The 12,516-nt window shown below is 52.6% G+C and overlaps 1 protein-coding gene across 3 annotated transcripts in view; it reads left to right on the plus strand.

Moving 5' to 3' along the window:
• The window catches only part of LOC116836189 (copine-5), a 177,957-nt gene that overhangs the window by 19,308 nt on the left and 146,133 nt on the right, over positions 1 to 12,516 (plus strand). For all 3 annotated transcript variants that reach the window (XM_032799648.2, XM_032799650.2, XM_032799649.2), the window contains exons 2-3: positions 6,038 to 6,078; positions 10,122 to 10,168. In XM_032799648.2, coding sequence (XP_032655539.1) covers positions 6,038 to 6,078; positions 10,122 to 10,168 — 88 coding nt within the window. The remainder of the gene's footprint in view (positions 1 to 6,037; positions 6,079 to 10,121; positions 10,169 to 12,516) is intronic.

Below are 12,516 nucleotides of genomic sequence, written 5' to 3' on the forward strand. Positions count from 1 at the left end.
TTTAGACCCCATCATTTTATATGTATAGTTGGGATTATGTTTTCCAATGTGCATTTCTTTGCATTTAGTAATATTGAATTTCATTTGCCATTTATTTGCCCAGTCACCCAGTTTTGAGTGATTCTTTTGTAGCTATTCGCAGTCTGCCTGGGACTTAATTTAGTTTTGTATCATCTGCTAATTTTGTCACCTCACTGTTTATCCCTTTTTCCAAATCATTTATGAATATGTTGAATAGGACTGATCCCAGTACAGACCCCTGGGGGACACCACTATTTACCCCTTTCCAGTCTGAGAACTGACCATTTATTCCTACCCTTTGTTTCCTATCTTTTAACTAGCTACCCATTCATGAGAGAACCTTCCCTATTATTCCACGACAGCTTACTTTGGTTAAGAGTCTGTGTTGAGGGATCTTGTCAAAGGCTTTCTAAAAATCTAAATACTCTATATCGACTGGATCCCTCTTGTCCACATGCTTGTTGACCCGCTCAAATAATTCTAACAGATTGGTGAGGCATGATTTCCCGTTACAAAAAATATGTTGATTCTTCCCCAACAAATCATGTTCATCTATGTGTCTGACAATTTTGTTCTGCACTATAGTTTCAACCAGTCTGATGTCAGGCTTACCGGCCTGGAATTGCCAGTGTCATCTCTAGAGCCCTTTTTAAAAATTGGTGTCACATTAGCTATTCTCCAGTCATCTGATACAGAAGCTGATTTAAATGACAGGTTACAAACCGCAGTTAGCAGTTGTGCAATTTCACATTTGAGTTCCTTCAGAACTCCTGGGTGAATACCAGCTGATCCTGGTGACTTATTACTGTTTAGTTTATCAATTTGTCCAAAACCTCCTCTATTGACACCTCCATTTGGGACAGATTTTTCACCAAAAAAGAATGGCTCAGGTTTGGAAATCTCCCTCACATCCTTAACCATGAAGACCCATACAAAGAATTCATTTAGGTTCTCCGCAATGGCCTTATTGTCTTTGAGTGCTCCTTTAGCACCTCGACCATCAAGTGGCCCCACTGGCAGTTTAGCAGGCTCCCTGCTTCTGATGTACTTAACATTTTTTTTTTTGCTATTACTTTTTGAGGCTTTGGCTAGCTGTTCTTCAAATTCTTTTTTGGCCTTCCTAATTGTACTTTTACGCTTCATTTGCCCGTGTTTATGCTCCTTTCTATTTTCCTCACTTGGATTTATCTTCTACTTTTTAAAGGATGCTTTTTGCCTCTCACTGCTTCTTTTACTTTGTTGTGTAGCCACGGTAGCACTTTTTTGGTTCTCTTACTATGTTTTTTAATTTGGGGCGTACATTTAAGTTGAGCTTCTATTATGTTGTCTTTAAAAAGTTTCCACACAGCTTGCAGGGATTTCACTTTTGGTGTTGTACTTTTTAATTTCTGTTTAACTAACCTCCTCATTTTTGTGTAGTCCCCATTTCTGAAATTAAATGCTACAGTGTTTTTCCCACCACAGGGATGTTAAATTTAATTATATTATGGTCACTATTACCAAGCGGTCCAGCTATATTCACCTCTTGGAGCAGATCCTGTGCTCCACTTAGGACTAAATCAAGAATTACCTCTCCTCTGGTGGGTTCCAGGACCAGCTGCTCCAAGAAACAGTCATTTAAGGTGTCAAGAAACTATGTACCTCTCTGTCTCCCTCAGCTCCTCCAGTTCAGCCACTCTCGTCTCCAAAGGCTGTACTCGGTCTCTGAGGGCCAGGAGCTCCTTGGCACTGAATGCACACGTATGCCACCTGCCCATAGGGCAAATAATCATACATGCTGCATTGGGTGCAATAAACTGGATAGCTCCCACTCTTTTACTGGACTTTTGCCTGCATTCTCTTTTAACTTCTGCAGCTGGGTCCTTTGTTGATGTTTTTATCAGGGGGTGTTTTTGGCTTTAAGTTTAAAGAATATTAAATGTATCTAGCCCCCACCCCCATACTCCCCCTCTAAACCCTGTTAGCCAATCCTGTCTGCTATCCATCAGGAACTTCTCTAGTTCTTTTTTTGAACCCTGTTAGAGTTTTGTCCTTCACAACATCCCCTGGCAAGGAGTTCCACAGGTTGACTGTGCATTGTGGGAATAAATACTTCCTTTTGTTTGTTTTAAACCTGCTGCCTACTAATACAATCAGGTGACCCCTAGTTCTCATGTTGTGTGCAGGGGTAAATAACACTTCCCTATTCATTTTCTCCACACCAGTCATGATTTATAGAAATCTATCACATCCCCCCCCTTAGTCATCTCTGTTTTAAGCAGAATAGTCCCAGTGTGTTTAATCTCTCCTTATATAGAAACTGTTCCATACCCCTGATCATTTTGTGGCTCTGCTCTCTACCTTTTCCAGTTCTAATATATCTTTTCTGAGATGGAGCAACCAGATCTGCACACACTGTTCAAGGTGTGGGCGTACCATGGGTTTATAAGTGGCATTGTATTTACTGTTTTATTATCTTTCCCTCTCCTAATGGTTCCTAATGCTTCTGTTTGCTTTTTTGACTGCTGCTGCACATTGAGTGGATGTTTGCAGAGAACTATCCACAATGACTCCAAGATCGCTTTCTTGACTGGTAACAGCTCATTTAGACCCCATCATTCTATATGTATAGCTGGGATTATTTTTTCCAACGTGCTTTACTTTATGCTTATCAGTGTTGAATTTCATTTGCCATATTGTTGCCCAGTTCTGTGAGATCCCTCTGCAATTTCTTCACATTCAACTTGGAACTTAACTAGCTTGAATAATTTTGTATCAACCGCAAATTTTGTTACCTCATGTTCACCCCCTTTTCTAGATCATTTATGAATATGTTGCACAGCACTGGTCCCACTACAGGTCCTTGGGGGACCTCCCTATTTACCTCTCTACATTCTAAAAACTGACCATTTATTCCAGCTGTTGTTTCCTGTCTTTTAACCAGTTACTGGTCCAGGAGAGGATCTTCCCTCTTATCCCATGACTATTTAGTGTGCTTAAGAGCCTTTGGTGAGGGACCTTGTCAAAGGCTTTCTGAAAGTCCAGGTACACTATATCCACTGGAACATCATTGTCCACACATTCATTGATCCTCTCACCGAATTCTAGTAGATTGGTGAGGCATGATTTCCCTTTACGAAAGCCGTGTTGACTGTTCCCCAACAAATTATATTCGTCTATGTGTCTGATGATTCTGTTTTTTACTGTTGTTTCAACCAATTTGCCTGCTCTTTCTCTGCGTGGGGAAGCCATGGGTGATCTCCTCACTGCCCTGCAGGTGTGGGGATGTCCCGAGTGACTGCTCCACTCCTGATCACCATGCCGAAGGGGCACTGCAGCTCGCGGGCAGATCTCCCTGCTGGCAATGGCAGAGCTGATCCACCAGCCTGGTGCGAGGGACCCTCCCATCAGCTGGTGGGGGGACAGGGTCTGGTGCATTGCGCTGTGAGGAGCAGAAATGCTCAGCTACTGGAAGGAGAGGGGTGTGCTTTCTTTAACCCCTGCCGTGCCAGGGAGCTTTGCTAGAGCTGCCCCGCTGAGCCTTCTCCATGGCATGTAGCACATCCCTTGCCATTGCCTCCCCATCCTGGCTGTTCCTGTGCTGACGCTTGCTCTTGGGTCAGTTTCCAGCAGCCCCCAGGAGCGCTGGGCAGCTGGGCAATGGGGACAGAGGCTGAGTGTCCCCTGTGCCAAGTGTCTGAGGCCTGGTATTGCCCATCAGGTATGTAGGATGCTGCAGGATGCACGGTGCTGAGAGGGGGCTGCATCTTCTGGGAAGGAGCATGAGCACTGGCTGAGAGCAGGGCCTGGGTTCTCTCCCTTACCCCAATGTCCCTTCATTGACTTCACTGGAGTCACTCCTGATTTACACCAGGAGAATGAGAGGAGAACGGGGCCCAGTGGAGTCACTCCTGAGTTACACTGGTGAGACAATAAAACTGTCAAAGTGGTGTGAATCCAGAGTAAGTCCATTGAAATCTCTCCAGTGGGTTCACTCCTGATTTACACTGGTGTTACTGAGTGCAACATCTGAACCAGAGAGCTACACCTTCAGACACCCATGGAGGGTCTGGACCATTGTTTTGATTGACAGTCTTCCTGCGGTCGAAGGGAAATGCACATCTTATCAGTGGAGGAATCAATACTCTGTAGGCTGTAATGGCGATCGTCACTGGGGATCTCAAAGCACTAAACAGCAGCCTCAGACCAGACACTGAGGTAGCACCAGAGCACCCTCCGCCTTCCCTGCAGCACCACATGCTCCCTTTGGTAGAGCCCTGTTGTCTCTGTATTCCCCGGGAGATCCCAGGGGGTGAGGCTCCGGGAAGCCCTTGGACTACTTTGCTTTTTGTGCGTTAGCAAATACTTGGGATATTCCCTCAGCTTGCTGGCAACAATTCAATCTTGTATCCTAGCCACGGCCCAACCAATCCTGCTCCTTATACCACGCGCAGCACTTGGTGGAGCTCAGCTCCCCCCGCTGTGTGGAGAAAGGGGCTGGATGCAGCTTCGCCAGCTCTATGTGTTCCTGCCTGAGGGGCTGCCGTGCAAAGCGCATCATCCTCTCTCTGCTACCCCGGTGGCTGGATCCCCCTCCCCGGTGTCTGAGCCCACTGCAGATGCCTGGCGAGCAGGGGAAGCCCTTCCCCAGAGTGGGAGGGCTGGTAAATCCCAAGTATCAAGAGACAGTAATGAGAAGCACGTGTGATATTCTGATAACTTGCCTGCTCTGGGCTAGGGAGGAGGAGAGGGGATAGAGACAGAGAGAAAATACTGACTTAAGGTGGGGTTCCATTCTCTCACTTCTAGAACCAGCAACTGCTGAAAACCATGGGCCAACGCGCAGATGATGCAGATCAGCTGCTCTGACCTGTCGGGATCTGTGCTGGTTTACACTAGCTGGGGTCTGGCACACCTGTGCTGGCAAGCACAGCTCCTGAGTGCTCGTTTATTTTCTTTGAGGTCCGTGGCGCGCTGGCCGATGGTGCCAGGTGTCTCCAGCGAACAGGCAGCTACATAGATTGTACGCTCACCAGGGCAGGGCCTGGCTTCTCATTACATGTGTGTGGCACCTGGTGTGATGGGCTCTGACCCTCGCTGGCACACCTAGGCTCCACCACAGCATCAGTAATCACACTGCCCATCACAGCCCGGGAGAGCCAGGCTTCCTACCACTGACCTCTGCCAGGGTATCTCAGCCCTGCCCTGTCAGGTCTGTCCTCCAGTCTTCACAGCCCACTCACCCTTGGACTCTCTGCTGAGGCTGCAAACGAGGAAGTCAGTTGTCACGTTGGTTTTCTGTCAACGCTTGTGTGTTTGAAAGGAGGCTGAGACCCGCTGAATTCATTGCACACAGGCCAGGGCTTGGGGATGACAGCGGTTGCTGAGTAGGGGTGCCTGGGGCCATTGAATCAGTGGCCATGCTGCTGTTACCGTAGGTCCTGCTGTGATGTGTTTTGTCTGGCTGAGCCCTGCAGTTCGCTGGTGGAGAGATGGGACCACAAATGTTGGGTTTGGCATATTTGTGGTAGCAGCAGCTTTTCCTGGACTCTCTTGGCATTTGTGGAAGTACAGAGAAACTCTGTCTTAGTCAAGGGCTGTGGTGCATTGGCACAGCCATAGTGGGGAGCCCAGATCTGGAGGTCAGGACTGAGGGTCACTGGCAGCCCTCAGGACTGGAATAGCAGAGGGGCAGTGGGTGAGGAGGGAAATACATCAGCTGAGCAGTATGTGGGGTGGGAGCCCAGGGCTAGGATTGAAAGGCTCAGGCCAGGAAGTGCTGCACGTCAGAACTGAGCTGCATTGGCAGCCGAGGAAGAGGAGCAGTTTGAACAGAAGGTAGGGGTTGAAGAGCCAGGAGCTTAGAGGCGTCTGGCAGCGGGAGGGAACTACGACCCAGATGTGGGTCATGCCCACTTCAGGCTGGAGCTTGTCAGGGCTGTGAAGTGCCTTTGCCCAGAAACAGTCTATGGGGACCCCTTTTGCTGGGGAGCAGCCGCAGTCTCACCATAACCTGTTCTCTTCTGCTTCCTTCCAGACACCTCTTGGACAAGGACACCTTCTCCAAGTCTGACCCAAGTAAGTACCGAGAGGGGTTGTGCTGGCCGGGGCTGCTTTAGCACTTGTAAGATCCAATCTGCCACTTGGGGTCAGACGAGGAGCTGGCCTCAGCCAGAGGCCCCAGTCCTGGGAGCTGATTGGCAGAACGCTGGGGCCCAGGGCACAGGGCACAGCAAGTCGTCCATAGGACAGACCCACCTGGCTGTGGTCGGAGAGCTTCCCGCTGCCCTGGCCCAACGCTGGTTATCAATCCGTGGTTCTGCTCTAAGTTTGTCTCCCATGTCTGATCTCGCTCGACTCTCGGTTTTGCCCTCTGGCCTGTCTGGGACTCTGCCCCGGCTCCTGCTCTGACCACTAGGTCTGACTGCCCACATCCTGGTGGTGACATGCTAAGGGAGACCAGGGTGGCTGGGGGTCTCCTGTACAACTGCTGCTAACCCTGGTGAGAGGAGACCGGAATGCACATGGGGGGACTCTGAGGGGTTGGAGCTAGGGGTCCCAAAGGTGGGGGCCTTCTTCAACCCCCTCCGCCTCCAGGGGCTGCAGACTTGGGCTTAGGGGGTGGGCTCTCAGGGAAGGGTCTCAGGGTCTCCTGCTCTCTGTTGCTCAGGGGTCCCAGAGAGAGCTGGGGTGGAGTAAGTCAGCACTGGAGCAACTGGGGCCCTGTGGCCAGAGGCCTGCGCACATCAGTCTGTGAGCCCCATGCACAGCAGCGGGGGCAGGGCAAGCAATGGACAAGCTGGGATCAGTCAGCCCGGGGCTGGGAGGAAACCCTCCAGGAAAGGGAGATGCAGCGCCCTGGGAACATCCTCTCCATCCCAGCCCCAGAGAACCCTTCGCAGGGGATACTGAGCGCAGGACTTTGGGGGCAACGGGGCTCAGTGCTGGGGATTGGGGCGCTCCTGGTCTGGAGCAGGGTCCAGCAGGCTAGTACTGAATGCAGAGTGCTCCGCGCCGTTAGGAAATTTACCTTCCCGGGATGAACTGCGCCAAGCCCAGCCAAATGCCCTGGCCTCGTAAGCAGCTGCTCCATTCAGTAAATACCATTAGAATCGAGCCCACAGCTCCTTGACTTGTCTCCAAATGACAATTTGCTGAGGGTGCCTCTCAGCTCTTGGTTTCCTCTGCAAAGTCCCCAGCCTGGTTCTGGGTGTGAAATGAGCCAGAAATCCCCCCGGGTTAGCTTTTAACTCGTTGGTGCAGCGTGAGCCTGGCCCAACCTCCAGAGAGCAGAGACTCGGGGAAAGGATGCTGTGGGGCAGCATGTCATCCAGCACATGGCACTGCATGGACAGTCAAGTTAAGCACATGGGAGTGCACATGAGGCTGCACTGGAGCAGTTATGGGGGGGAAAGGGGCATTGGATGGCTCCAGGGATGGGGGTTGGGGCCGCAGAGCCTCTGTCACTGATTCAAGTCTCGTCCAGGCCAGAAGTGACTGTTTGGTGCCCCTGCGTGAGATGAGTTTGCTGGGTCTCAGGCTGGTTCCTACCTACTAAAACCACCAGTACAGCTGCCTGCAGTGAGACGAGAGCCTGCGTCCCAACCTCAGGACAGACTGGCGGGAGCAGGGCCTACACCCCACATTGGCTGAGCTTTGTGCTTAGGTTTAAGCAGCCAAGTATCAAGTGTGAACGTCTCTGGCACTTCAACAGCCTGAACATGGAGTCACAGACAGTCCGCTTGGGCATGCCGATTTGTCTCGTCCCCCATCCACCTTTGTGGTAGCTGGTCCCTCACCACAGACCACAGCAAAGTTCAGGTTACTCCCAGTCCCAAAGGACCAGTCACTTCCCCCAGCTCAGCTGCACCTTAGATCACACCCCAAGGACAAGGCTTGCAGCCTATCCCCTAACAAACTGTCTACAGGTGTATTAAGTAGGGAAAGGAAATGAGAATTATTGACAGGGGAGTCAGAGTTTCAGGTGGGGTGGGGTCCTGACCCTTGGGAATACTGGAACCCAGGGCTTTAGACTCAGGGGGGAGCTCCAGGGTTCAGTGCTTCAGCCCCGTGGCTCTATTCCCAGCTTCAGGCCTGAGGGGGGCTCCAGGTCTTGAGGCTTTACCTATGAGGGGAGCACTAGTTTCAGCCCCAGTGTCCCCGCCCCACGTAGCTAAAGGCCTGAGCCCTAGTGCCCGCCCTGGCTGAAACTGGGAGCAGAGCTGTGTGGAGCCCTGAGCCCCAGTGTCCCCTGCGAGGCTGAAGCTGGGAATGGAGCTGCGGGGCTGAAGCCGCGGGCCCAGGCACTCCCCCAGGTCTAAAGCCCGGAGCCCTGGTGTGGGGCAGAAGCCCTGAGCCCCCTGCCAGGAGCCCTGGCGCCCCAAGGGTCAGAAACCTCGACCCTCTCACCGGCCTGGAGCCCTGACCCCGCCCCCCGCGTCTGCAGCCCCAACCTGCTCCCGTGGCTGATGTCCCTAATGTCTTGTTCAGAGTTACGAACAACCTCCATTCCCGCATTTCTGAGGTTCTACTGTAAAAGCTTCTATAATAAACAAGCTGTATATGTCCTTTAAGTCTCCTGGGGATCCCTTACTTACGTCTAGTAAACCTCACTGTCCCTCCCCCCTTCCTCTGAGTCCAAGCAGCACAGAGATCCAGTTCCTCCTTGTTAGGAGTTTTTATCCCCCTCTTGCTGTGTGCTTTGAGCTGTAAACTCAGCCAGTGGGAGGAATCCACTCATGACCCATGCAAGGGCACAGCGGCCAACATCTTTCATTCTCTTCAATGTCTCACAATAGTCCACCTGGTGTCGATGGACCTCTCCTGTGGGGCTGAGCATCACACCTTCGGTTGGAGCCCAGTCCTTCATGCTAGCTAACGTCTCTCTCCCGGCAAGCACTCGGTAAAGTCCAAACACTGAACATGTCCCTACAGTTCGAATACAGGAAAAGCGGTATTATCCGGCCCTGTACCAACCAGAACGCCTTATAAACCAGCATTTCTAATCTTCATAGAAAGTCCAGTTTATAGTCTGGTTAGTATGGGCCTGGCAGGTTCCCTACCTGGCTCTGTGTGGCTCCCCAGAAGCGGCGACATGTTCCTGCTGCTTCTAGGTAGAGGACCAGCTATGAGGGGTTCGGAGTGCAGGAGGGGGTGCTAGGCGCAGGCACTGGGAGGGAGTTTGGGCGCAAAGACGTGTCAGATCCCCGGGGCGATTCGTTCCACACCCCCGAGGTGGAGACGCTGCCAGCTGGGCAAGCTCAGCATGGCTCCTGTCAGTCCTGCTGGGGGAGGCCCCTGTTCTTCCCCCACCCAGAACAGAGGTCCCCAGTTTCTGGTCCCATGTGTGTCTGAACAGTGATTCTAGGCTTCTTTAAAGGCAGTTGGGTAGCACTAGCAGTCCCTGCTCTGGGCACATGCCAGGCTGGCATGGGGACTCTGCTCAGGCCTCTGAGCAATGGCCTGTAAGTGCTGGGGAAGGCCTGGCCTGTGCTAAAACCATTTCAGAAGAATCTGGGTTACGCAGCTTAGCCTAGATTCAGCCGCCTTGCTGCCGATCCGTGGGGCAGGGGGGCAGCAGGTGTCTGAGGGATGTAACTGCGCTCAGAGCAGGGCATGGTAGGAACGATGTCTGCACTAATGCATGCACTGATGGAGAACCAGTGTGGCCCCATGGGCAGGGCATTTGGCTGGTACTCGGGCTTCTATTCCTGCCTCTGCCACTAGCTGCTGGATGACCTTGGTCAAGTCGCTTCCTTTCTCTGTCCCTCAATTTCCCCTACCACCCTCTGTCTGTCTGGTCTATTTGGGGTGGGGAATATCTCTTAGTAGAGCCTGTAGAGCAATGGGGCCCTGGTGGGAGCTGCTGGGTGCTAGTTGTGATGCAGCTAACGCTGACCACTGGGGAGGTGTGTGTGTGTAGGTGGAGGGGAGCCAGAGAGATCCCCTTGAGGGACCAAAATCTTTGGCTTCCAAAACAAAAAGGCGATGCTAGAGCCCCACCCTCTTCTTCCTCAGAGTGGGAGGAAGGCTCCAGTCTGCTGGACCAGATACCCCAAAGGAGAGGCGCGTGCCAGTCCAACTGCCCATGTTAACCTGCATCCTGTTCTCTTTTCTCGCAGTGTGTGTGCTGTACACCCAGGGGATAGAGACCAAGCAGTGGAGAGAGGTAAGAACTGTGCCATTTTTCCCTATTTCTGTGGGAGAAGCTGAGTCCTGGGTGGGGCACAGAGGTAAGAGAGGCAGTTGGGATCAGTGGTGAGAGCTTGCGGCCCCAGGGCTCCATTCCCAGCTCTGCCATTGATTTGCTCTGTAACCTCGGGTGAGTCTCTTCACTGTGACGTGCCTCAGTTTCCCATCTGCAAAAGGAGGTTAATGCTGCAGGCATGGGAGCCGTGGGAGGAAATCTGGGTTTGTCTGCAAAGCGCGTTGAGAGCCTCATTGAATGGTCCCCAGAAAAGGGCAAAATATCCAGCAAAATGAGTGAGGAAAGTCTTTAGGAACAGCCCGGTGGGATGTGGGGAAGCGACAGGATTCACCCCACATCCTGCCCCAAGCTTGGCTGAGCTCAGAAAACCAGACCCACTTCTCAGCCAGCCTTTTTCGCTCCTAACCTCGGCAGTGTCGTGTGCATGTGTCTAGGCTGAAGTGTGTGTGTGTGTGTGTGTGTGTGTGTGTGCGCGCTCACTATAAGTCTGGTGTCCCGGCGGCGTGTCTGGGGCTGGTCTGCCTGTCTGTGTGTGGGGAGGCGCTGTGCGTGCCTCCCAGGACCCCGGCAGCGTACAGCGTGACTCCTGCTCTCCCTGGGAGGAGAGGCCCTGCAGACTGATGTAACCAGGCACCTGGAGTACGAATGCGAGGCTGACGTGCCCAGTGCCATGCACAGCAACGTGGGCTGCTCCTCGGGCCCACACTCATCAATTGTGAATGGTGTGATGATCAGAGCGGCTCTGCCTTGCAGCCACCCAGGCTCGAGGGACGGGGCGGGAGAGTGCTGGGGGCAGCAGCCCCAGAGTCGGGGGTATTTGAACATGAGTGGTTAATAACGGAGAGCTCCAGTGATAAGTGGAGGACAGGTTGGCAGATACATGGGCACATGTGTGTGACTAGACACGAACATACGTGAACGCATAGATACATGTGAGCGCTCAGACACAAGCCCATACCCATCAACAGATACACAAACACACATACACACACGTTTACACATGTACACACGTACACACAAATACACTTGTACACTCACACAGTAGAACCATCACACCTGAACCCTTCTCCTCCAGAGCCCCCCAAGACCCCTGTTCCCACAATATGCTCCCCTGGCATTGAAGAGACCCCTCTGGGCTGGGCTCCCATGTCCCCGGCTCCGACCTGACAACTCCGGGCTCTCCACGCGGGTGCACAAAGAGCTTGTGCGGACAGCTGGGCCCCGCTCTGAGGCTCTCCGCGGGAGGGGCTGTTTCACCAATGCCTGCCAACCGGACAGGCCATGCAGTTTGTGACAAAGGAAGTGCCTGTGGGAGGAAGTGGGGAGCTGTCAGCACTGAAAAGAGTAGGAAGGGCCCTTGTGACATAGGAGCTGAATGCATGCGTGCGTGCATGTCTGTGTGCGTGCATGTCTGTGTGTGTCCCTGTGTGTGTGTCCCTGTGTGTGTGCACATGTGTGTGTGCGGTTCATGTATCAGGAGTTTTATCACTTATAAAGCCAGGAGGAACGACTGTGATCATCTAGTCCAACCCGCTGACTAGCACAGACCCCTGAAGAGTCCCTAGAGCAGTGAACTCCCCCCGAGTTACAAACTGCAGTGATGCAGAACCCACTGCAAGTGCCCTTTAGTCAGTTGTTCCACTGGCTAATTCTACTCCCCACCACCGATAGACTCTGCACCTTCCTTCCAGTCTGCAGTTATCTCACTTCAGCGTCAGCCACTTGCTCTTGTTAGACGTCCGGCTGCTAGAGCATCTATTATCCCATTGCTGTTCCCCACGAAGGTACCAGGCTGTGATCAAGCCGCCCCGGGCCTCCTTGTAGCCAAGCAGATTGAGGTCCTGGAGTCTCTCCCTATAAGGGATGTTCTCCAACCACTCGTGCTCATAGTTGCACCCCTCCGAACCCTCCCCAACTGACCAGCATCCTCCTTGAGCTGGGGGCCTCAGGACTGGACACAGGGTCCAGCAGTGGTCGCAGCGGTGCCAAGCACAGATGCCATAATGTCTCCCTGCTCCGGCTCCAGCTTGGTGCCACATCGCAGGCTGGTGTTAGCCCTTTGGCCTTGGCGCCACGCCGGGAGCTCTTGCTCAGCAGGTTTCAGGGGGCGCAAGCCCCACATAATGAGCTGAACTCTGCTTGCCAAGACACTGGCAGCCTCCTGGCTCCTTCACACTTTCATATGCTTCAGGGTCGGTCCTCAGGGTGATATTTGTGTGCATGAGAAAGAGACCAGGACACTGCTAGACAGTGAGACAAGCCAGAAGGGACAGAGGGTTAGATCACTGCATTCCTGCCACCTAGTGAGT

Source organism: Chelonoidis abingdonii, chromosome 4, assembly GCF_003597395.2.
Source record: "Chelonoidis abingdonii isolate Lonesome George chromosome 4, CheloAbing_2.0, whole genome shotgun sequence".
NCBI lineage: Eukaryota > Metazoa > Chordata > Testudines > Testudinidae > Chelonoidis > Chelonoidis abingdonii.